At 34.4% G+C, this 22,108-nt stretch overlaps 6 protein-coding genes across 7 annotated transcripts in view; 3 read left to right on the forward strand and 3 right to left on the reverse strand.

Moving 5' to 3' along the window:
• LOC116343742 (histone H3.3) overlaps window positions 1-363 on the forward strand; it is a 50,592-nt gene extending 50,229 nt beyond the window's left edge. Inside the window, exon 2 of the mRNA XM_031771958.1 lies at window positions 5-363. Coding sequence (XP_031627818.1) covers window positions 5-321 — 317 coding nt within the window. The 3' untranslated portion in view covers window positions 322-363. The remainder of the gene's footprint in view (window positions 1-4) is intronic.
• Window positions 364-2,075: 1,712 nt separating this feature from the next.
• On the reverse strand, window positions 2,076-2,725 carry LOC116344500. The gene is made up of 3 exons (XM_031773081.1): window positions 2,613-2,725; window positions 2,399-2,545; window positions 2,076-2,338 (listed from the first exon to the last, which is right to left on the reverse strand). The coding sequence occupies exons 1-3, from the start codon at window positions 2,667-2,669 to the stop codon at window positions 2,150-2,152; spliced, it is 393 nt and encodes a 130-aa protein (XP_031628941.1). The 5' UTR covers window positions 2,670-2,725; the 3' UTR covers window positions 2,076-2,149.
• Window positions 2,726-3,531: 806 nt separating this feature from the next.
• LOC116344067 (homeobox protein OTX1 B) lies at window positions 3,532-5,521 on the reverse strand. Its single transcript, XM_031772447.1, has 3 exons — window positions 4,691-5,521; window positions 4,352-4,605; window positions 3,532-4,268 (listed from the first exon to the last, which is right to left on the reverse strand). Exons 1-3 carry the CDS (start codon window positions 4,714-4,716, stop codon window positions 3,532-3,534), a joined length of 1,017 nt encoding a protein of 338 aa, XP_031628307.1. The 5' UTR covers window positions 4,717-5,521.
• Window positions 5,522-6,682: 1,161 nt separating this feature from the next.
• LOC116344549 lies at window positions 6,683-8,020 on the forward strand. The gene is made up of 5 exons (XM_031773162.1): window positions 6,683-6,761; window positions 6,903-7,084; window positions 7,257-7,383; window positions 7,470-7,598; window positions 7,677-8,020. The coding sequence occupies exons 1-5, from the start codon at window positions 6,750-6,752 to the stop codon at window positions 7,818-7,820; spliced, it is 594 nt and encodes a 197-aa protein (XP_031629022.1). The 5' UTR covers window positions 6,683-6,749; the 3' UTR covers window positions 7,821-8,020.
• LOC116344547 (neuropathy target esterase sws) lies at window positions 7,906-17,280 on the reverse strand. 2 transcript variants are annotated; one of them, XM_031773160.1, is made up of 18 exons: window positions 16,562-17,280; window positions 16,209-16,290; window positions 14,239-14,649; window positions 13,846-13,991; window positions 13,359-13,778; window positions 13,099-13,299; window positions 12,940-13,029; window positions 12,711-12,844; window positions 12,215-12,627; window positions 11,558-12,120; window positions 11,215-11,490; window positions 10,971-11,157; window positions 9,455-9,571; window positions 9,004-9,087; window positions 8,812-8,939; window positions 8,524-8,735; window positions 8,331-8,454; window positions 7,906-8,252 (listed from the first exon to the last, which is right to left on the reverse strand). In XM_031773160.1, the coding sequence occupies exons 1-18, from the start codon at window positions 16,724-16,726 to the stop codon at window positions 8,064-8,066; spliced, it is 3,942 nt and encodes a 1,313-aa protein (XP_031629020.1). In that variant the 5' UTR covers window positions 16,727-17,280; the 3' UTR covers window positions 7,906-8,063. The 2 variants fall into 2 exon arrangements, with proteins under 2 accessions (XP_031629020.1, XP_031629019.1); XM_031773159.1 differs by lacking the exon at window positions 9,455-9,571 and adding an exon at window positions 10,388-10,504 and having other exon boundaries at window positions 16,562-17,279.
• A 656-nt stretch (window positions 17,281-17,936) lies between these two features.
• LOC116344548 (syntaxin-12) lies at window positions 17,937-21,843 on the forward strand. Its single transcript, XM_031773161.1, has 5 exons — window positions 17,937-18,494; window positions 19,894-20,191; window positions 20,352-20,517; window positions 20,607-20,871; window positions 20,945-21,843. The coding sequence occupies exons 2-5, from the start codon at window positions 19,911-19,913 to the stop codon at window positions 21,121-21,123; spliced, it is 891 nt and encodes a 296-aa protein (XP_031629021.1). The 5' UTR covers window positions 17,937-18,494; window positions 19,894-19,910; the 3' UTR covers window positions 21,124-21,843.
• Window positions 21,844-22,108: the final 265 nt, after the last annotated feature.

Consider the following 22,108-nt stretch of genomic DNA (forward strand, 5'->3'; position numbering starts at 1 on the left):
CCAGCCACCGGAGGCGTGAAGAAACCACATCGTTATCGTCCAGGAACCGTCGCTCTTCGTGAAATCCGTCGTTACCAGAAATCGACTGAATTGTTGATCCGCAAATTGCCATTCCAACGGTTAGTTCGTGAAATCGCTCAAGATTTCAAAACCGATTTGCGTTTCCAGAGCTCAGCTGTTCTCGCTTTGCAAGAAGCCAGCGAAGCCTACTTGGTCGGTTTGTTCGAGGACACAAACTTGTGCGCCATCCACGCTAAACGTGTCACAATCATGCCAAAAGACATCCAATTGGCCCGTCGTATCCGTGGTGAACGTGCTTAAATTCAACTTCAAACCATTTGTTATAAAAATCGGCCCTTTTCAGGGCCACCAAAAAATATCATATAAAGAATTTTTTAAATCGACTTTGCCATTCTCAAAATGAATATTGATAAAAATGGATGATATATTTTTGTTTTGCAACAAACTATAATAATATCATCCATAACAAATAACAAAATCAAGTGAAATAAACGGGAGTATCAATTGCATTTCAAAGTATTTCTCGATAACGATTAAAATATTTAATTTGTTTTCTGTGTTCTTTTCTTCAGTTCTGAGTGCATATTTTCTTATAATCTCATTTATTCTGGGGAAACATCAGTTATTTGATTAATCTTAGTGATGACACCGGTACTGCCATCCAATGCAAATAAATGCCACCATCTCCCAGTACCTGATGCGGGCACATCAAATTGTGTTACATTAACACCACCATTTTCATTTCTCTGGGAAATAGTCACTTTTGCATAAGACGTAGTGATTGCAGGATTTCCGCTATAGTTATAAACCGCATAACGATAACGACCGGAGTTTTGCTTTTTGATGGTGATCGTTTCAGGACCAAATCCTTCTCTATAATCAATATCCAGAATGGCACTGCCATCAGACGCATTTTTTGAACTAAAGAACACGTGGAATCGACTACCTGTTTTTGTATTACCCCAAAGATGAGAATCTAAATCTCTAGGGGAAGCACCCCATGTTAATACAATGCGTGCATAGTCATCGTTCAGATTGGGTGATAGAATGATTTTCTTCAATTGATTTTCAACATCATTAATTTGAGTCTCATAATCAATAAAACCTTGCGCTTTTGCTTTAAGAATATAAGGTCTCTTAATCATATTAAGGATAGTGAATTGTCCATTGTTATCACTATGCACCTCACACCTAGGTTTACAATCACAATCCAGGGTATAAAGTAAGATTTCTGCATTCGGGATAACTTTATCGTTCACCGCATTATGTACGCTCCCATTTAAATCGGATTCTTCATCATTTTTTAAGCAGCCGCTGAATATCATTTCACCAGGTGGAAAACCTGCAAGCGAATTTTGGTTAACGTATTATTAATTCAGATTTTATCAAGGTAAATTCGGAGCCATTAAAAGATAGAAACTCCGAAAATTTTGCTTTTAATTCAAATAATTCAATATAAAAAAGAAACTACTTTCCCGAAATACGTTCACGTTCAATGCTTGAATCGATGTATCCATTGCATTGCGTAAATCCAAAAAGAACCGTCGAAATCAAACAAATGGCAAAAATACTAAAACGAGCCATGTTAAACCATTGAGTTATCTCGAACTTAATTCTTCTTCAAATGATTTCAACTATGCTTCTGTTCAAAAATATATGAATTTTTAAAGTGCAATATAAGATTCTTATCGAATTATCGCAAAATTGATAAAAAAAATTCTTGTAAAATTATTTTTATCTGTTTGAAAACTATTCATTTAAAACAATGATTTCTTATCGTGAAACATTGCAGTTGATTTGTTATTAATAATAAATTATTTTTGTTGCCATTGGAATGACTCGCATTCACCAGAGTATTATATTTAATTAGCAAATGCGCTAGAAAATTCCTTTTTTATCATTACAATATACAATTTTTTCGCCACGAGAATCTATTATCCAAAGAAAATTATGAAACTACTTTAAATAGTCAATATAAATTTTTTTGAGATGTGAAAATATAATACTGTGTTCATGCATTTTAATTCATCTGAATAAATAAAACTATAAAAAGATTTAAATTTTTCGAATCGATTTCATTTTTATTTGGTAACAATTTCGAGCATTTGCAAGTAAGGCACGACCTAACTTAACTTGATGGGAAATGAGAAGTGGGTGTTTTTCTAATAACAATTTCAATGCACTTTTGTAGTTTTGCTGCATATTCGCACTTATCGTGATGACGAATCGATCCACATTGTGTTCGGAATTTTTCGGCAATTTTTTTATTATTCACCGTGAACTCCAATCCTTCGACATTGAAAGTTCCATTGAAAATCTGCAAAAAAACAATTCGTAATTAAAATTCGCAGAGAAATCAATAGACAAAATGTCTTACCACTTTCTGTGCAGACATAATACATTGTAAGTAACATTTGTCATCTCTGGTTAGAACGTTCAAGTCAAAATCCGGAAGTGTTCGAGATTCACTTTTTGGAAATTGTTTTTGGCACATTCGAATTTGTCTAACCAATATTTCGTTGGCCTTTAGATAAAATTAGACTCATTAGATATTTACCGTCAATTTTTCACAACTTAAAACTCAATCTTACCGAAACACTGGCAAACAAAACACCCATAACAAACACTAACAACGTAATTGAATTCATTTTTCAAAAAATACGATTGAATTTCTTGGAGAGTGGTGTAAAACCTTTGAGCGCACTGAGAAGACTGATGACAATTTCAGTATAAGCACGGAATATATATACCAAGTAGTGTTAAATCCCAGTGATAACCGGTAAAAATTACTGAATTTTACAAAACAATTTACGAACAAGATTAGATTGGTTGAAATTCATTCATTTTATTACGCATCACACGAGAGAGTGAAAACTTGCAAAATAAAATTTCAGCTTAAAAGGGGTTTTGTTAAAATAAATCCAGACAATAGTAAGTAGAGAAATCACATATGCGTGAATCTTATTATATCATACTGGATTGGATCATAGATAATTTAATTGAATCGTTCTGTATAGAAACGTAAAGTCAGTTTTTACTGCCTTCGATGTCGGCTCTTGTGTTCTAAATAAATCGCTTAACGTAAAGGAATCTATTGAATTATGTGAACAATTTTGGTTTTCCCCGTCATTAACTGATACTGGTGAGATGAAACGATATTTTTCTTTTGCAAGATCATCGGTCATATGATAAGCTTCCGGTGTTTTGCGTAAATTTTAAGTGGCGACCGCATGAATCATTCAAATATCTAATGCGATTCAGTATTTGTCAACTGAACTAGATGAATGCTTCCAGTGTCATTATGCTATTTGGAATAGAAGCGACTTTTGAGTTTGAGATGAAGCTATAACAGTAACTGAAAAAACATGAAAATATACTTCATGATGATTTTAAGCCAGATTCTGTGTTTGCGTGTGATTTTTTTCCTCTAAAAATGTCTTTTGTTGAAGAAAACAAAAGTTTAAATTTTATTAATTTTTTTTAAACAAATTACATTGTAAAGCATTATTTTTAATTCTGTGGATGTTGTAAGTGGTTTGATTGTGAGTGCTGTGTACCGGACATTGTTAAATTTTCCAAATTGATATTAATTATTGGTTTTTCCAGATCGACCAAAGGCATTGATTTCTCCATTGAATCGTGCAAAACGAATGTTTGACGAAGGTCCAAGTCTTCGTTTGGTTCACCCAATAGTACATTAGATTCGCCCATAGTTTTATCATCCAATATAATTGATTGATCCATATTAAGAATGCAATCACCCTTAAAACTGTCAATATTATTGAACTGATCAACGCCAAGAAATTTCATTTCATCATACGGCGATGAGGCGTCAAGATTCAAGCAATTATTGATATCGATGACATTGGCTGTGCCCAGTAAATTCGATCGCACGTATTGATTTTGGTTCATGATTTGCATTGATGTCAATGGCGATGTCATAGTCAGATCATGATGATGTGAATGAAGTGACATCGTTGATGTTGGTGTGTTTTCATTATAATTTGTCCATTCAACGCTAATATTATTGCGATCATCTCCGTCAATGTTCATGCTTAAGAATAAGTTCGGCGACAGTCGTTCCGGTGACAAATTTCCAAGCGTAATTTTTGATTCGGGATCCAATGTATGCATCAAACCATTTGAATCGTTTAATATTTGATTTGCAGTCAATTCATCCGAATGATGATGGTATACATTTTTCGATTGTTCAGTCATTTTTGCATGCTCCGTTACTGGCAAGTTTTCTGTCAAAAAAAATTGACAAAAAGAAAATTAAGCGAAAAAAATACTTCTTTCGTTTGTGTTTTAAGAGGAAAAAAATGCCAACCCAATTCGGTGACTCGTTGGTCTGGATTCACGGAAGATTCATAGTTCATGTCTGTCTTCATGTCATCGCCATCTTTGATGAAGACCTTTTCTTGCTTTCTCCACTTGGCTCTGCGATTTTGGAACCATACTTGAACTCTTGCCTCGGTCAATTCAATGCGCAATGCCAACTCTTCACGAAAAAATACGTCTGGATATTGAGTGCGGTGAAAAGCTTTTTCTAATTCTTGCAACTGCATTGAATTGAATGTGGTCCTATATGCGGAGAGAAAGAGAAACAGAATGGATGATTTAATAATCTGCGATTTGATCCACCAGACTTATATATTTCCGCAATCACCTATATCGTCTTTGTTTCCGTTTCATTGTTTTTTTTAGCGTTTGCGTGAGTGTGATCAAATCGGTCGAATGATAGAAATAGGGCCCAATATATTCAATACCACATACACACGTGTAAATGTCTACTTCTTTTTATTTATTATTATTGTGATGATGTGTAATGTAGTCTATTTGAAACTGAAACTGATATGGTTTCTTTTACCACTGAACTATTTATCCATATTTATGTACAACACTAATAACGAACCAACACAACAACAAGTAGTGAAAACCGAAAAGTATGTAGATTAGTTGGTGTCAATTGAACAGTGGAGATTTTCTGTTTTGTTTTCTTGGTTTTATTTTTTGCTCCTCTCGCTTTACGGTGGTGGTATTTGTTTTTCTAAAGCTTCGTTCAATTGAACAACGACATTTTCTGCCAGGTAACTTTTCCACTTGATTTTCATTCAGTCGGTTTCAATTTTATTGATTTGATCCTGAATTTCTCCGGTCAAACTAAAGACGTTTTCTTCAGATATTCATGTTTAATTCAATGCGACTTTCAATTATTACTTGGTAAATGTATAAGAAAGCCAGTCGTAGCCGTCTTTTGAGATAATAGCACATAAGATAACAATGATATATGCACCAAATGCTACGCTGCTTATAAATGCGAACAATTTCATCGGCAAGAATATCAGTTTTTTAATCAAAAACGGTGTCCAACGCAAGAATGAATGGCACATTTTGTACAATTAAACATTTCAATGGTTTTTTTGGTTAAAATTGATCTACTTTTTCACAACAACAACAAATACGATTGTTGGAGACTTTTTTTTTTGATGTTTATTGTTCAGCGTGGAAATGTCGACTAAATGACCAATGCGAATTGTTTTGAAGAGCTTATTTTCTTGGTGATGGAAAAAACGTCGGGAAAACTTAGGAATGCAAATGATTCCCACATATTTACCTGACTAATTCTATGTTGTACTTCTACGTGTGTGTAGAGTATACATTTTGTCTATGTCACGAGGATTTATATACGTACAAATATCGACTGATGAAGCGCGGCATCAATGGTCATAGACGTGGCGTTTTATAAAAAAACCCACAACGGCTTTAAGTCATTTGAAGATTCATATTTGCCTTTTAGAATGAATTTTTCGTTTCAAGCTTTTAAGATAGTATAAATATTTATTTTTTCGAAACTTTCGAACGAATAAGAAAATGTGCTGATGAAATGAACAAAAAAAAAAGTTGTTTTCTTTCAGCAAAAATCTGAGAAATATTGAATATCCACCCACGGATTCTAATGAAAACATCATATTCAATTGTTTATTTTTTTTTTCTGGTCTGAAATGATGGGGCGCCAAACATATTATTTTTCCTCATTCGATGACGTGTTATTTATATAACATTAACTTGAATGAACACCACAAATGTGCAAGCAATTGACTGCAATTCATTAGTTTTTAACGGGAAACCAAGCGTTTCATTTGTTGGCTCTCAACCGATCCGAAGAAAAACAAAATGATTGAAGCTTCAATGATGTTTCACAATCATTGTTCATCCCAGAACTAGATTGAAATCAGAGACCAAAACGGCGGAAATTATTCAACCCCGGCTGCAGAATGCATTTCATACACATATAAGCTGTCGTCGTCACTGATATCGCACAATTGTTTCCAATGGTAACCATAAAATACAGACAAATTTTATTTCATTCAGTACATTTCAACATGAGCAATGAATAAAAATCTCAATGAATCTATGACAAAAATAATTTTCTTCTGCTGTGATTTTATTTTGGTTCAGTTTCTGCAAATACGAAATATGATCCATAGCGTTACGACCATTGTTATCACAATAAATATAACATTATTTCAACACAGTTCATGTTTGATCTTCTTTTCGTCGATGAATCGTCATGGAAACGGTGTGCATTGTTTTCAAAAACAAAAGATTCTAATGGAATGTCAATCAATTCTGGCATCATTTTAGCCACCAAATGAAATGTTATCAATGCAAGCGATTCATATAAAAGTAAGCCGCCCTACTTGCTCTGATCTTAGTCTGAAAATATGAACGTTTGGGTAAGTACGCATTACACAGATTTCCTTTCTTTTTTGAAAGACATTTGAGTGTACAATTTTACAAAAAGAAAATTACAGCAAAAATCATTTAAATTTCATATTACTCGAAGTGACAGTAGTAAATGCTTGTATTTTTAACAGACCCTTTGGATTATCACCGTATTAATTGCGTTGGGTTTGACGAAGGCCAAAGATGATATTTGGCAAGGGAAGATCCCGATTAAATTCTTGAAAGCGGTCATGGAGCAACCAACATTGTGTGAATCTGGTTATTCTGATTATGAAAGTTGTGAAAATGCCATGATGATAAATAGTGCTAAAAGGTGTGACAATTTGAAACAAGAAAATGTTGCTATTATTATTTGTAAGCAATTGCTGAGCTCGAATATGTCATGACTGATTGTTTTTTTGGCCTACAAATATTTTTCATTCAATCCTATTTTTATCAAGACATATAAATTTATAAATTTCTTTATTTTATCGTATCATAATAAGCCGAAGCGCAAACGATGCATACGAATATAACAGTGACGAAGTCAACATAGAGAAAATAATTGAGGATCTAGCACCGTCTGAGGAAAAGCGAAGTAATTCTCGAGCCGGTTGTGATTGTCAATTGTCGGTGAGTGTTCAAACAAAATGCAATCTTTTTTTCGAATCGCATATAAGCGAAGGGTTAAAGATTGATTATTTTTATTTGTATTACAGAGTGAAATGATCGATTTAGGTCCTTCATCATTCCCGAGACTTATACGCAACGTAACTTGTGATAGAACGCATAAGCGTTGCTATCATTCCAGAGGCAAAGAGCTCCGTTGTTTGCCGATTCCTTATAAGGTTCGATATTTTCAATTAATGTAATTTTTTCCCCAATTTTCTTGTCATTTTTGATTTAATCTGTTATCGCCTACATAGGTCAGTGTAATAAAGATGCGTGACTATCGAATAGATCCAAGAAAAGCGTACGATGAGATTGTCCTACCACAAGATCTTCGTTGCTGTTGGAAAGCCGATTATATTCCAACGATTGTTGGGTGTGTTTGTGGGCCAGATTATTGATACCCATACCTATCCGCCAAATACGAATCGATGTTCAAATGAAATCCACTGCGAATTGAGTTCAAATAAAAAAAAACCACGACAATTTAAATTTCTGCATGTTTTAAAAGATTTTCTTTTATTGTTTCTGTGTCAAAACAATTTGTATTTATAAAAAAAATATAGAATTCTGAATACAAAGTAACAAAAACTTTGAGAAAAAAAAATCGATGATTTCATTTCACATTTTTGGAGGTTTGAACATTAATTTAGACTCGGTGTCCTTGGTATCGCTTGCAATGATGAATGTTTCAGGTGGTGCGCTTTCAGTTTCTTTGGTCTTGCTGGTATTTTAAAAGTTAATGACATATCTAATTCGTCTGAATCAAAATCATTTTCAGACAGCGACAACGATCCACCAGTTCGGTCAACACGTATTGGTTCCTCTAAGACCTAAAAAATGCAGAATTTTTTAGATTTACATTACTTTGAAAAAAAAAAAAAAAAAAAAAAAAAACATTTTATACGCACCAAATTTGATGGCTCTGATATGTAACCATCGAATTCTTCATCGGATGATGATGTTGATATCTGCTCAACTCGTACACGTTCAGGTACTTTGCAAACGATTTGTGCCAAATCGATGAATGAATATCTATGGATAAAGCGAGATTATCAAATTAATTTGCAAATGATTTTGAATAGAAAGAATGTCAATACTCACTCATTAAGTGAATTCGGAAGTTTCTTTGGTAATTCTTTGCTGAACCACTTATTAAAGCGGCCCAGACGTCCTGATTTTTCCATGGCATCAAAACAATTGCGACCATGAATATATCCAACATCTTTTATTTCGTCGAAGCTCCCAAATGCCAGTGTTTTATATCGATCAATTGGTGGTCGAATGTATTCACAGTAATCGCTATTTTTCACCTCCTATGAAATTCGATACAAAAATCAATAATTTATTTATATTTCCATTTGTTTTCGTCTTGGTAATGAATCGACTCACCTCAAGCTGTCGTACGCATGAAACGTATGCCAAACGAGATTGAATGTCAGGTAAATTTGGCACTTTGACCGGCGTTGAAAATGGATTCCATTTTTTATAAAGAAGCCACCACCCGCTAAGACTGTCCCCTGAAAATGAAAAATGAAGATGGTCAGCTGTTGGTTGTTGATATGGAATGTTTGCGATGGTTACCATAGTCGCTCAAATCGGTATCATCCTGTGATCCAACATCGATGGCTATTATATGCGCTGCACCCAACTTCAGCATTACATCGGCTGTTTGAGACAAAAACATTAAATTAAATTACTTTCGTTCATACAAAAAAAAATATTACCGTTTTAATATTATTTAAAATTACACAAAACCAAAGAAGAAAGTACATATAGGAGGAAAGTACATACACCGAACAAGAGAAACAACAGTTAAATTTGTATAAAATACAGATAAAAATACAGACTAATTTTGTACAAGAAAATGTTCAACCCAACAATTTGCAAAATAGTTTGAGATAGTCTTGTGGTCTCGTATGAGTCTTATGGTTAACCTAAATTACCTCACCCATTTGGTTTACTCAATCGAAATGTTAAAAAAGAAACTGTTCTCTTTCACATTTCTTGTCCAGTTCTAAAAATACTTCAATACCTGGGCAGTTGTTAACGTAGCAACCATCAATCAGCAAATGACCATCTTTGGGATCACAAAGTGGTGGAAAAACGCCAGCAATGGACATACTGGCTCGAACATAACGCCAAAGATAGCCTAGGATTTTTTGCGTATCAAACAAATTGTTTGGTATTTGTAGTGAAAATCAATCAACAAAAAGGTAAAGGTAAGGTCGCATATTTTCGTTGTTCGATTTGAAATGATTTCTTCTAAAAGAGTTTTTCATATTCACGCGTGTTTTTTGTGCGGATTGTATGAATTTTTTTTTTGAGACAACACAATTTCTCAATGCTACATAGAAACTAAAATAAGTAGAAGAAGAAGAGAAAAATGTCTACTAATACGTAACATGTGCACATGGAATACGATTTTTTTGGGGCATGTGAGAAAAATAAAACATACATTTAGCCAATATTACTGTGGTTGACCGATGATGAAATATTACAAAAATCGATAAATAAATGGCATTTTTACAAATGAAAAAAAAAAAATTAAATGAAATTGATCGAAATTCGACTCACACAGAAAATCAATTTTAAATTTCATTCATTGAAAATCAATTTGCATTCCGTCGTCCATTTTTTGAAAAAAATTTAAATTTTGAAACCAAACACCAACAAATTATTTTCATTAATCACACCAAAAAAACTTATAGTCACGAGATTTTGTTCAATCATTAAAAAAAATTAGTTAAATGTTAGTTGTCTTCTACAGAAAAATAAGTTCTCTCTTGTTTTCGTTCAATTTGAGTGTTAGTGTTGCTTATTCAAAATGTGAAGAAGAGACTGATGCAAAAACAATGAGTTGATTACCCATCGATTTGGTGCGATGCATTAGTTTCCCGTTCACATTTTCCTTAACATAGTTTTACCATTTTAATTCAGTTATGCTTATTGTTTAGTTTATACTGACCGGGTAGGTTGTTAACATATCCTCCGTCAAGTAGCAAATGACCATCTTTGGGATCACAAAGTGGTGGCATATAACCGCTGAGGCTCATTGAGGCTCTTACATAGCGCCAGAGAGATCCTTCAAAGGTTTAATTTTCGTTCAATTTTATTCATTTGACCAATTTTCAATTGTTTTATTCATTGGAATTATAGAATTATTATCAAGAGAATTTTTCATGTGATGAGAGTGTGAAATGAATACTTTGTAGATTTTGTCCCATCCAATGAATGTTTAAATCGAGCGAAAATAATATGTACTATGAATTGTGCGCAAATAGTAATGATTTTCAGGTAGAATGTGAACATGATGAGACAAAATCAATAAAAATGCACTTCAGCTAAATCGATTTGGTGGCAAATTAATGATCATTGTGTAAAAATTAGTAAAGCAAAAGTGAATGTGTGTAGTGAATATAAGTGGAAGCGATCAAAATGCATGAAAGTGACTTTTAGAAGCAATCATTTCATTTGTATCGAAATCATTCGAAAAAGAGCTAAAATGTGCATGAAAACCAAAAAAACGGAAAAAGACATGTATTTTATACCATTTGTGTGTATGCGACTGCAACTGGCCGAAATATCTGTGGTCAATGTGAAATATGGGATCCACAAATCTTCAATGTAAACATCACCAAATGTATCGACGATTGTTTCGTTAAAACCTTTTCCAGTGAACATTGAGGTTATGGGATATGTTAAATCCAGTAGTTGACGATGCCATTGTGTCATTTTCTGCAAGATGAAATTTATTAAATGGTCAGTATGTACAAAAATTCAAATCGATTTTACCTTGGACCATTCTCTGGCTTTCTGTGTTAAAGTCGTTGTGTTTCGCTCACAGCAGTATAGCGCTCCCATAAATGCTCCAATACTGACACCGCCAACCATATCAACTGGAATTCCTGCATCTTGTATGGCTTTTATCATCCCGACATGCGCAGCTCCCCGAGCACCGCCGCCACCCAACACCAAACCAATCGAATTACCAGTCAACCAACGAGCAAATCGCGAGAAATCTGAATGCATATTCGGTTCACCGAGCAGCACTTTTGCGTAGAATTCGTTCTGAAAACATGTAAAACGCGCAATTAGTTTTCAACTCAAGCAAAGATGCCGAACAAAATGTGCTTACAATTCTATACTGGCTTTTGCGTGTGAACATTCGATTCAGACATTGAATGTGATGATGTTTTGTGACCCATGGTCGTACGTTGAGCCATTGTAATGTATTCACCGGCCGTTTAATTGATTCACGATGCAATAAAACTAATTCTTTTTGTGTTCTTGGCGCCCATTTGTCGACTTCTTTTTCAAATTTACCAACGGTTGGCGTTCGATCGCCAAGTCCGACTAAAATAATAACATCAGCCTGTCGCAAACAACGTTGCGTCCATTCGTTTAATGCATAATCGTTTTGGTACAGTGTCAGAGTATTTCGATCCTCTTGTTGTGCCAGCCAACTCGTTAAACGATATTCGTAGTGCGCTTCTAAAATTCCGGGTCCAAGCGCTTTGTGCACGTCGTCTGATGTGAGACGCAACGTTGGACCTATGGCACATAGTGAATGATAAATTTCATATGCAAATGCACTCAACGGCACATCGTCGCTAAGTGGCACCAATGCCACCGTTGAGAACTTATGCGTTATCGGATTTGCTTCTAATGGCGTTGATCCAGGTTTTGACTGCATTGAACCTGTTTGAAGGTTTTTTTTTATTTCAATTAAAGTTTTTTTTATCATATCGAATCGATACTAAAGTAAATAAAAAGTAAATCTCGATTAGCTTACCCAAAATTCTGTGGCTTAGCAAACTAATTAATTTCGTAACCACAGCTGGATACTTGAATTTGATAATATTGAAAAGGCCTTCGGGTAAACGTGCCAATTCGGAGTCTCGGACAGCCATTACAGTTGTTGTTCGACTTGTTTCTGTTATCATTTCCACAATACCAACCATATCACCTTTACCGTATTCACCGACGATTTCTTTTTTACCATTTGTTTGTGTTACAACCGATCGCAAACGGCCACTAAGTACGATATATGTTGAATCACTGTTTTCGTCTTGCCGATAAACCGCACGGCCCGATTCCATAAATATCCAATCGAGCGCATAATCACATTGTCTAACCAACGGGGATAGTTTACGTACAACGGTATTTGCGATATACACAACCGTCCAAGGCCGTTCACGCATCAAACTGTTTGAACAAAAAAAAAGAAGCACCAATGAGAACCATAAATGAATGAACTTTGCATGCGCAAAGAGGTAAATGAAACATACTTGTAAACAGAAGTTCTACTTAAAATGGCAACTTTGGTATGGTGTCTAGCACGAACGGTGTACTGACACGTTTCAGCCGTTAACACCGATAACCCACCGATCATATCTCCAGCATATGAATTGTATGAATGTACCTACAATGAATTGTTATCATTTAATTTTTGCACTTTGTAAAAGAAGCGGACTTTGTTCGAGGGTTTGAAGTACAGAACTTTGAACATTGCCTTACCTCCTTGCTAGCATTTTTACTGCCAGGGAAACCGATGTGCTCTTGCAAAACAGATACACTGCCGCTCAAAACCAACAGAAGACAAACGTCCTGCAAATCAGTACAAAGATTGAAATTTTTTTGAAATCATAAACATTCAAGGTCATTAAAGTCACTTACATCTTGACAATTTTCTCGGAGTAATGTGATTCCCGGTTCGGCGTCACGATATTCAATGTGACTTTCGAGTAAATGACGATCACTATCTTTTAAGCCTAATTCTTTTATGAAACCATCTACAGCCATTTGAAGCACCGTATGTGCTTCCATCTCACGATCAAAGGCTATCGAAAATCGTCGGCTATGCTTTTGATGTGGTACCTAAATTGATTTACGACAATTTCAATTGCTAAAAGTGGAATTTTAAAAGGGAAACGCACCTCTGATAAATCGTTCAACATATCCGGTCGAACAAAGTCATTGGGCTCCACGGAGAGTGTATGTGCGTATGAATTAATATCGAATGACTGCCGCGGTTTGTAATGTGTGGGTGAATTCTTTAAATTTTGTTGATTTTGTTGCTGCTGCTGCGATGACGGCGGCGGCGGCGGCTGCTGTTGTTGTTGTGGGCGTTTATCTTTGTGGGGTTTGTGTTGCACCAGTTCTGAATATAGGCCTAAGTAGTTGCGCAACGCAGTAAAAATGACTCGTTGCAAACGAATCATTATAATTTGTATAACCCGAACTAAAATATCTGGATTTTCATCGAAAACTTCTTTCAATGCTTTCATCGGCAATCGAATCACTTGAGATGGTTCGAGTGCTTTTGCAGTCACCGATTTATATACACTTTCATTGCCCTGTTGCATCAAATCGAAATCTTAGATTAGAATACTTTTGAAAATGATCATTTTTAATATTTCTTACCGCAAGAACATCGATGAAACTAAGCAGAGATGTAACCGATTCACCACGTTTTACATGTTTTAATGATAATGTCGTTCCATCCGAATTGTTTATTAAAACATTCAATTTTCCCGATTGAATTATAAATACACTGTCATCAATATCACCTGAAATATAAACGCATTCACATCAATAAACATTTTACCACTTTTATCCACAAAATTTAAAGCAAAATTTGAGCATAACGAGGTAGTCAGTGGTCAAATTCTAGAATTTTATAATGATTATATATTTCTACCAATGTGTTATCAACTCATTAAAATACTAACTAACAAGCTCTCATCCACCTTTTTCATTTTAATATATTTTTTTTTTTTTGAAATGAACCTAAAAATAACTTGAATGTTTACTTACCAATTTTAAATAGTAAATCGTTTGTGTCGAGGGTGATAATTTCGGTGAATTTGCACAATTTCAAAAAGATTGGCTTTTCAAAGTGTCCAAAAATCCGAATACCTTGTAACATGCAAAATGCGTCCGGTGGCACTTTGTCGCTGCCATCGACCATTTCTTCCAAATATTCATTTGGCGGTTCAACTGTTTTCAACAACATGGGTAAATTATCGTCGCGCTTAATATTCAAAATACGTTTAGCAAAGCGAACAACCGCTCGTCGTTTGCGCCCTTGTCCATTGTATGCTTGACCCGACAGTGTTTTTACTTTGCGCAACATGCGTCGCCCATAAAAAAGCATTTTGTCACGCTTACGAAAGCGTAAACGATTGTTGTTAAATTGCATGTTATCAAATAAGTTTCGTTGGCGTTCTGTTGGAGAAAATCAAAATACATAGACAAAACATATTTATTTTGTTATGAAAATTACTAATCATTTCAAGTTGAAGAAAGACAAACGGTGTATGTGTAATTTTCAAAGTGCATTGAATCTTGATCAATCAAGCAATCAAAACTATTTAAATTAAATGTTATAATCAAATGTGTGTGTGGCTTGGAGACAAAGTGATCGATGTTTATAACTATTATTGAAGAAACTTCAACGTCGTTTATGAAATAGTCAAAGATCACGAGTCGCGGTTCATGTGAATTGATTGTTGTGAATAAACGCTTATGAAAAAAGACCAGCCAATTTAAATGTCTTATTAAGAAAGTCAGTTATAGCATTTTAAATGAAATGAGAGACGAATATCAAAACAGCGCCGCAGACGGGCACAGAGAGACTTGGTGAAAAAAAAATTCAGATGAGTTGCAAATTAGCATTTATTCACAGTACGGTTGCTAGATCCTTCCTGTCTCGTGACTTTTTTTCATTTGTCGGCTGTGTTTAGCAAGCCTTGTTTACAAAATTTGTAATATTTCTTTTTGTAAAATACACGTAGGCCCAAATAACACGTTTCCAAATGTTTTTGAAACTATATGCATGTAAACAAGTGATTATTCAAATTCAAAAAAGGCAATTCTCATTCAAAATATCGGGTATTTGAATTAAAGCTGTGTAATTATTTCTTAAACACAACAAGTCAAGTTAATGATTTGCGATTCAAAGAAATGAATTAGTTGATTAGAATATTTTGATTTTGTATTGCGCAGACGATAAAAAAAATAGGGTAGACCAAAATCAATTGCCAATACAGAGAGATCAAATCGTCAGGCGGTAAACATATGGCAGGCTCACAATATTTCGAAATATAAAAATAAGTCAAACCAGTTCTCTCACATTATAGATTGCGTAGTAAACGTGCTTTGCATTAAACAATGTCAAAGTCATTTCAGAGCGAGCCCCCTCAAATCTCTGCAGTAAATAACGGCAGAACGATGTGAAATTATCATATATTAATATGTGTTCGAATTTAGGTATGCATTAGTGTACCAATGTGACGACACATGGCTCAATTCAATCGTAAACGATTAACGAAATGTGTGTCGTTGTATTCGTCGTTGTTATCGTTATTGTTGTTGTCATTGTTAGCTTTTGCTTCAGTTGTTTGTTTACAAAGAAAAAAATAGTGTGTTGTTTTCACATGAAAAAATCTAGGAAGCATGTATATGCAACGCACACAATTGAAGCACAGCGATACAATTAAAAATCATTAGTGCGTCAGGAAATGAACAGCAAAGAAATCAATTATTTAACGCAAGCGAACAAAAGGAGCCATTCACATTCAATTGACAAACCATTGATTTGTCAATATTAGATTTTGATAAGTGTCCGCTATGTGGCAAGCCACACAATAAGAAAAACCGAGATAAGAAATCAACACGTTTACGTGAGAAAATCGAACTTTGAGCCAACATTTCATCAAGTGGTGATAAATTTCTCAATTGAAAACAGTGTGTCAATCAACAGATAAAGGCGAATATTGACTTACCTCTATTGAACCATCTTTGCCAAATAATAATCACAGTTGCAATCAGAACCACAACAATTGTCGCACCAAATGTCCAAAAGACCTTGAAATTGAAAAGGAACGAGCCATACAATTAGTTGTTTCGAATATTTTTCTAAAAAAAATTCGTGAATTATGTAAGCAATGGTACACGTTTCACGTCTAAATTTTATCTTTTTTTTTTGGTGTGCCAAACAACAACAGCATAAATATAAATTCTTAATCGGTTGGTAAACACATCACGGAAGAGTGTATTTGCGTTGAATCGTAAATAATGCGCACCATTCGATGATTACATTCATCGTTCGTTGAATTTTGTTGTAAACCATACTTACATTGTCCTTCAAACAATTTTCAACGATTGTGTACAGGCTCTGCAGGCTCTGCTCTTCAGGATTCGGCACTATCGCTGTGCTCATCGTTGTTTCTACTGCAGTTGTTTTATTTTCCTTACTATTTATAAAGTAATGCACTAATTTTTTTATGGAATCGAAAACCATATTTCTGTATTTTCATTTGTTTTCAAATGAACAACAACAACAACAAAAAAAAAAACAGTTTCGATTTCGAATCGATATAGTAATTATATATCAAAATTTTATTGTACTACATGCACTTTGGTCAAAAATCGATCTATTGTATGCATTTTTATCTTTGTACTTTAAATCTTAGTCACCGTGCTCACACATGTTCAAAAGAACGCAATTTTTCACAAATAATTTGTCACTAAAATCGGATAAAAATGTACATTATTTGAATTCATTTCATAAAATATGGCAATAGAAACGAAATTTCACGAGACACTCTTTTCTTTTGTTTTCTCTTGACTATTCGGAGCAAAAATACGCTTTCATTGTGTTTCACACTTTTGTTCTCTCTATTTTCCCTTTTATTTCTCGAGTAAACAAGTTATGTTGTTGTATGTTTTGGAGTTGTGTTTTTTTTTCTTCTCTGCAGTAAACGCGTTTTTGAGTGTAATAAAAAAAATTGTGCGAGTTTCAATATGTGTGTGCTCGGTCGCTGTCACGGCAGCATCGATTCTGAAATAATGTTCATTGTGTGGCCGTCTAGTGAGTTATTCGTTCTCTTTTGACATTATTGATCAGGGTGTGTGTATTTGTAAAGCAGAGTGCGTGTGTGTATGTGTGCTTTCGAGTGATGAATCAACCGTACGGCTTCAAATATCCGATACATCGGTGAATCAGCTGTGTGTACAATTGTGCTATGGTTTGTGTGGTACACAATTTGTACATGTGTACGTACTGAATTCTTATCAGCTGTCATTGGGTCACATTTGTGTGAAGTTGGCTTTTAAATAAACGAAACTGTATTATCGTAGTGTATTCATTTCTTATTTTAAACTTTGACGGAACCTCACATGAAAATTGCATTTTTTTATATTTTCATATATTTTTTTTCCAAAAATCATAACAATTTCCGATGGATTTCAATGCTTTTAAAATGTCTGTGTAACGAATACAACACATCTACAAAGTCCTCCATTTGAATTCCATGGCACGATGTGACGTTTTACGACTTTAAACATATGTGCGATGTGTAAATGTTCGATTTCGATTTGTGAGCAATTCGTACGCAGAAACGTCAATTGCGTATGATATATTCACAAAGTTCTCTAACACAACGTCATACCATTTTGCTGTCTTGCTTCATCCAACACAATATACAGATATAAACATACATCGACATTATATTGTGAATACAAAATTGTTTTCGTTTAATATATTGTGTGCTTCTCGCTCTCGTCATATGAGTGTTAAATGCAAATGTGTGCGTTTTTCATTGCATCGAAATGTCATTTTATCACAGTGTTATTTCGTCTTAGTTTAATGTTCGTGTATCTCAACAGCCAGTCCAAATTTACTATGGAGTGAACTAAATATTCTCGACCATTAATTTGTAATTTTTGTTTAAAAAAAATTCCTCCCCGTTGATTAAACAGAAGAAAATCGGTTGTTCGGTGCGGTGTATGAATCAATTGTTGTTGACAAAGCTTGAATAAATGGTGTATTTAATGAATATTAAATCTATGTGTGGTTCGATTGGGATCTAACACTTGTTTTTTTTTTGCTCCGATTCTGTGGCAACTGTGAAAGAAGCAAAAAAAGAAAGGAACAAAAAACCAGAGAGTAGTGACTGAGGCGTCCATTGGATTGGAGCTGTGGGGAAAATTGTAAAACAAGCCTTTATTCGGAAAGAAGCTCTAGGTTGTTTTTACATCAACTAAATCGATTCAAGCACAAATCAAAGGTTCGTTCAAAAAGTCAATATTTGCTTGGTTTTAAATGAGTATTTTTTTTTGGTTCGATTGAAGAAAAAAACAGCAGCATTCTCGACTCTCGTCGTTTCGTTCATGCAATTTATGGTGCGTCATGACATGAATTTTTTTGTTCGTTCTTGTTCAATTGAAGTTCGGGTTTATACAACAACAACAAAAATTGTATACATATTATTGTTGTTGTTCGTGTGAAGTGTTTGCATTGAATCATCAGCGAAATGATTATGTGTGCGGGGTAGAGAAAAAAAAATAGTTTTAATTGTTGAGCATTGCAAACATACAAAAATAATTCTGATGTAAGAATTTCGGCTGTTGATGAAAGCGAAACACAGTACACAACGGAAACAAAAAAAATCCGATTTTTATAGACCCTCGTCAATAACTAATTATTATGAAATATTTAGTGAAACATTACGAAGAGAGATGTAGAAGTGAAGCCACACAAATTATACTCAATTTTCATTGAATCGTTAGTCGATTGAACTTCTGCGGTTTTTTCGTTACTTTTTTCTCATGTTTGTTTCGTGTTCATTCACTTAGCAGACAAGTTTGTCTTTTGTTTCACGTATAATTTAACGACAACGAACTACATCATGAAGTGAGAAAAAAAGTCAAAGAGAGAAAGAGAGAGAGTTTACTTAGTAAATGAATGAGTGTCTCAATCTAGAGTCCAATTCGTTTCCTAGTTTTGAATAAAAAAACATACCTTTGACTTGAACATTAGCTCTTCATTTCTTCTAATGACTCACGAGTGGGTCTTCACCGCTTCTATATTTCTATCTTCCTATACCTCCCATTGCTCAGCTGAGAATGATAGAGAGCGAAAAACGCGAACAAAAATATACATACACACAGGCGGTAAAATGATAGACGCTGTGCCTCTGTCAATTGAACAATTTCTTTTTTTCATGTGTGTAATTGTTCATATGATTACGATTAGAATTCATTGCTACGTGCGATTCACATGAATTTTTTTTTTTTTGCGATATGAAACATCGACATCGTAAACAAACAAAAAACAACAGCATTTTAATTATGAATCTGGTGTTGGTGTTGAATTTTGTTTTCGTTTGCTTAATTTTTGTTTGATATGGCAAATCAATTGCTAAATTAGCGTCACAGTTTCTTCCATTTCGGTTGTGTTGAGTAATATATGTTTTTGTTCATGTTTTTTTTCCCCGACGAAAGTCATTGAATATCGCCGATTTCACATAGCCTTCGATAGAAAAACGAATTTATTTAAGTCGTTTTGTGATTTGAGTGCTGTTTTTCTGTTTTATTTTCGATTATCGTTGTGAAACAACAAAAAAATTCGACGCAATTTTTCATTTCACTTAAGGTAATATAATGAAATATTTTGTGCATTTATAGAAATTCGATTTTAGATAATGTCTCGTGGATTTTCGAACGGCGGTGGTTCAGGTTTTCGAGGATTGCGTGATTACGGTGCAACAAGTTCAACGAGCGGCATGTTGGCTGGCCCGTCATCAGGAATGAGTGCGGCCGGAAGCGATGTAACATTCGCCGGTTTCAGCCCAACCGAATTCATGTCACTGAGCGAAAGTATCGCACAGAACATAGCTTCGGTGAAGTCGAGCTGGCAACACTTGGAAAAGATTTTAAAATTAATCGGCGGCAAAAAAGATACAGTGGCTCTACGAGATAAAGCGTAAGTCAAAAACTAACAAATTGTGTAAACGCTTATTTTTTTCTTGCGTTATCTAATGTGATTTGAGGTCGTGTATGAAAAGAGAGAAAAAGAGAATTTGACGATAAGTGATACACGGTGTGGCATTTCATTGTTCTAAATAGTGTTTGTTTCTTTGCAGGCACCAAATTCAAACATCGGCCAATGAAAAAGTTTTAGCAACAAAAAAAGATCTACAGAGACTAACGGTTGTTGTACGTCATGGCGACAAACAGCAGAAATTGCAAGTGGAACGATTAACGTCCGATTTTCAGAAAGTCGTCGAAATCTATTCGGCTTGTCAACAGGTTAGTGAACGTTGCTCGTTAATACAATCGAAATTCATTGATATAAATCGATGGTTTTGTTTTTTTTCTTCCTCATTGTTGGTTGACAGCAAATTGCGGCTAAGTTGAAGGGAATTCTATTGATAAATGCGTCACAGCAGGATGACATTAATAACGATGCAAACAATAGCGCGACAGACACCGACTATTTATTCCATCAAAAACAAAAACAAATGCAACAAAATCTACAATTCGAACAGAGTGTGATGAAAGAACGTGAGCAGCGTGTTCGTCAAATTGAAGATGATGTGCTCGATGTCAATCAAATCATGCGAGAGCTCAACACATTGATAAATCAACAAGGTGAAGCAATCGGTAAGTATCACTACAAATTGTGTGCACAAACAACGATTTATTTTGTAATTTTTTTCGATATTTCCCATTTCAGATACCATCGAAAGCAGTATTGATCACGTGGGAAGTGATGTGGAAGCGGGCCGATCGGAATTGGTTAAAGCGGCTGAATATCAAGCCAAATATCGTAGAAAAGTTGTTATTCTATTACTAATAGCTGTGATAATAGGATTAATTGTCACCGGTCTAGTTGTATCACAACTAAAGAGTTAAAATCGTTTTGCAAAAAACAACAACACCAACAACAAATTGTGTTTCAGTTTTGAAATTAAATGTTTTTCCTTTCTACTTTTTAGTTTGTATCATTTGCAAACAATATTATTTATACACATATATAGAAACACCATAACACTCAAACATCAAAAAAATAAAAGACAAATCGAAAACAAAAACTGACATTAATTTAGAATTTAGCGCTAATTTATGCAAAATGCATAGAGCAGTTCAGAGAATTAATTCAAGCCGGAAAAAAATAATAATTCAAAAACAAATGATATCTTTGCAAATGTTACATGGTATTGTTAATTTTTTTAGATTAAAAAAACACAAGTGTTCTGTTAAAATTGAAAAATTTGCTCGTCGCATTTGCTGTGTGAAAACTCCTTGGAAATACGTCTATGCACCAAATATTCCAAATGAATATATTCGAAATGTCGCATTTTTGCTTTATTTGACTTATTATATCTCGAAAAAGATACACTGAAAAAGAGAAAAAGAACAATTGAGAGTGAGAGAGAGAGATTGAAGTGAGAACTGGGCCAAGGCTAACATCGATGAGAATATATGACCTTTGTTGAATACTTTTTTATTGAGTTTGCACTGAATCTGCCCGCCCCCTTATTGAGGACAACCACATAGATAATAATTATAATTATTTGCTATTAATTATCCTTTTTATGGAAAATCACACACAATTATTTGTAACAAAAAAAACAAATTCTATATTTATATTTAAAGATATTCAAGCATACGCCAGACGGCCAGACGTATGCTATTTGTATTGGTATGATATTAACCATTGGCATGTAATCCAATAAATTATAATAAACTTTGTATTTGGTCAACCATTCATCAAAATCTTTTTATTTCGCGTTTTTGTTCGCTTATTTGGAATTTTATTGGAATGAATGACTTGAAGAATCTCAACTTGGCTAGCGGTCATAAGGCATCAGGCGGACGTACTTTCCCTCAACTATCG

Source organism: Contarinia nasturtii, unplaced genomic scaffold (assembly GCF_009176525.2).
Source record: "Contarinia nasturtii isolate CC-2019 unplaced genomic scaffold, AAFC_CNas_1.1 Cnas_scaffold_1037, whole genome shotgun sequence".
Lineage (NCBI taxonomy): Eukaryota > Metazoa > Arthropoda > Insecta > Diptera > Cecidomyiidae > Contarinia > Contarinia nasturtii.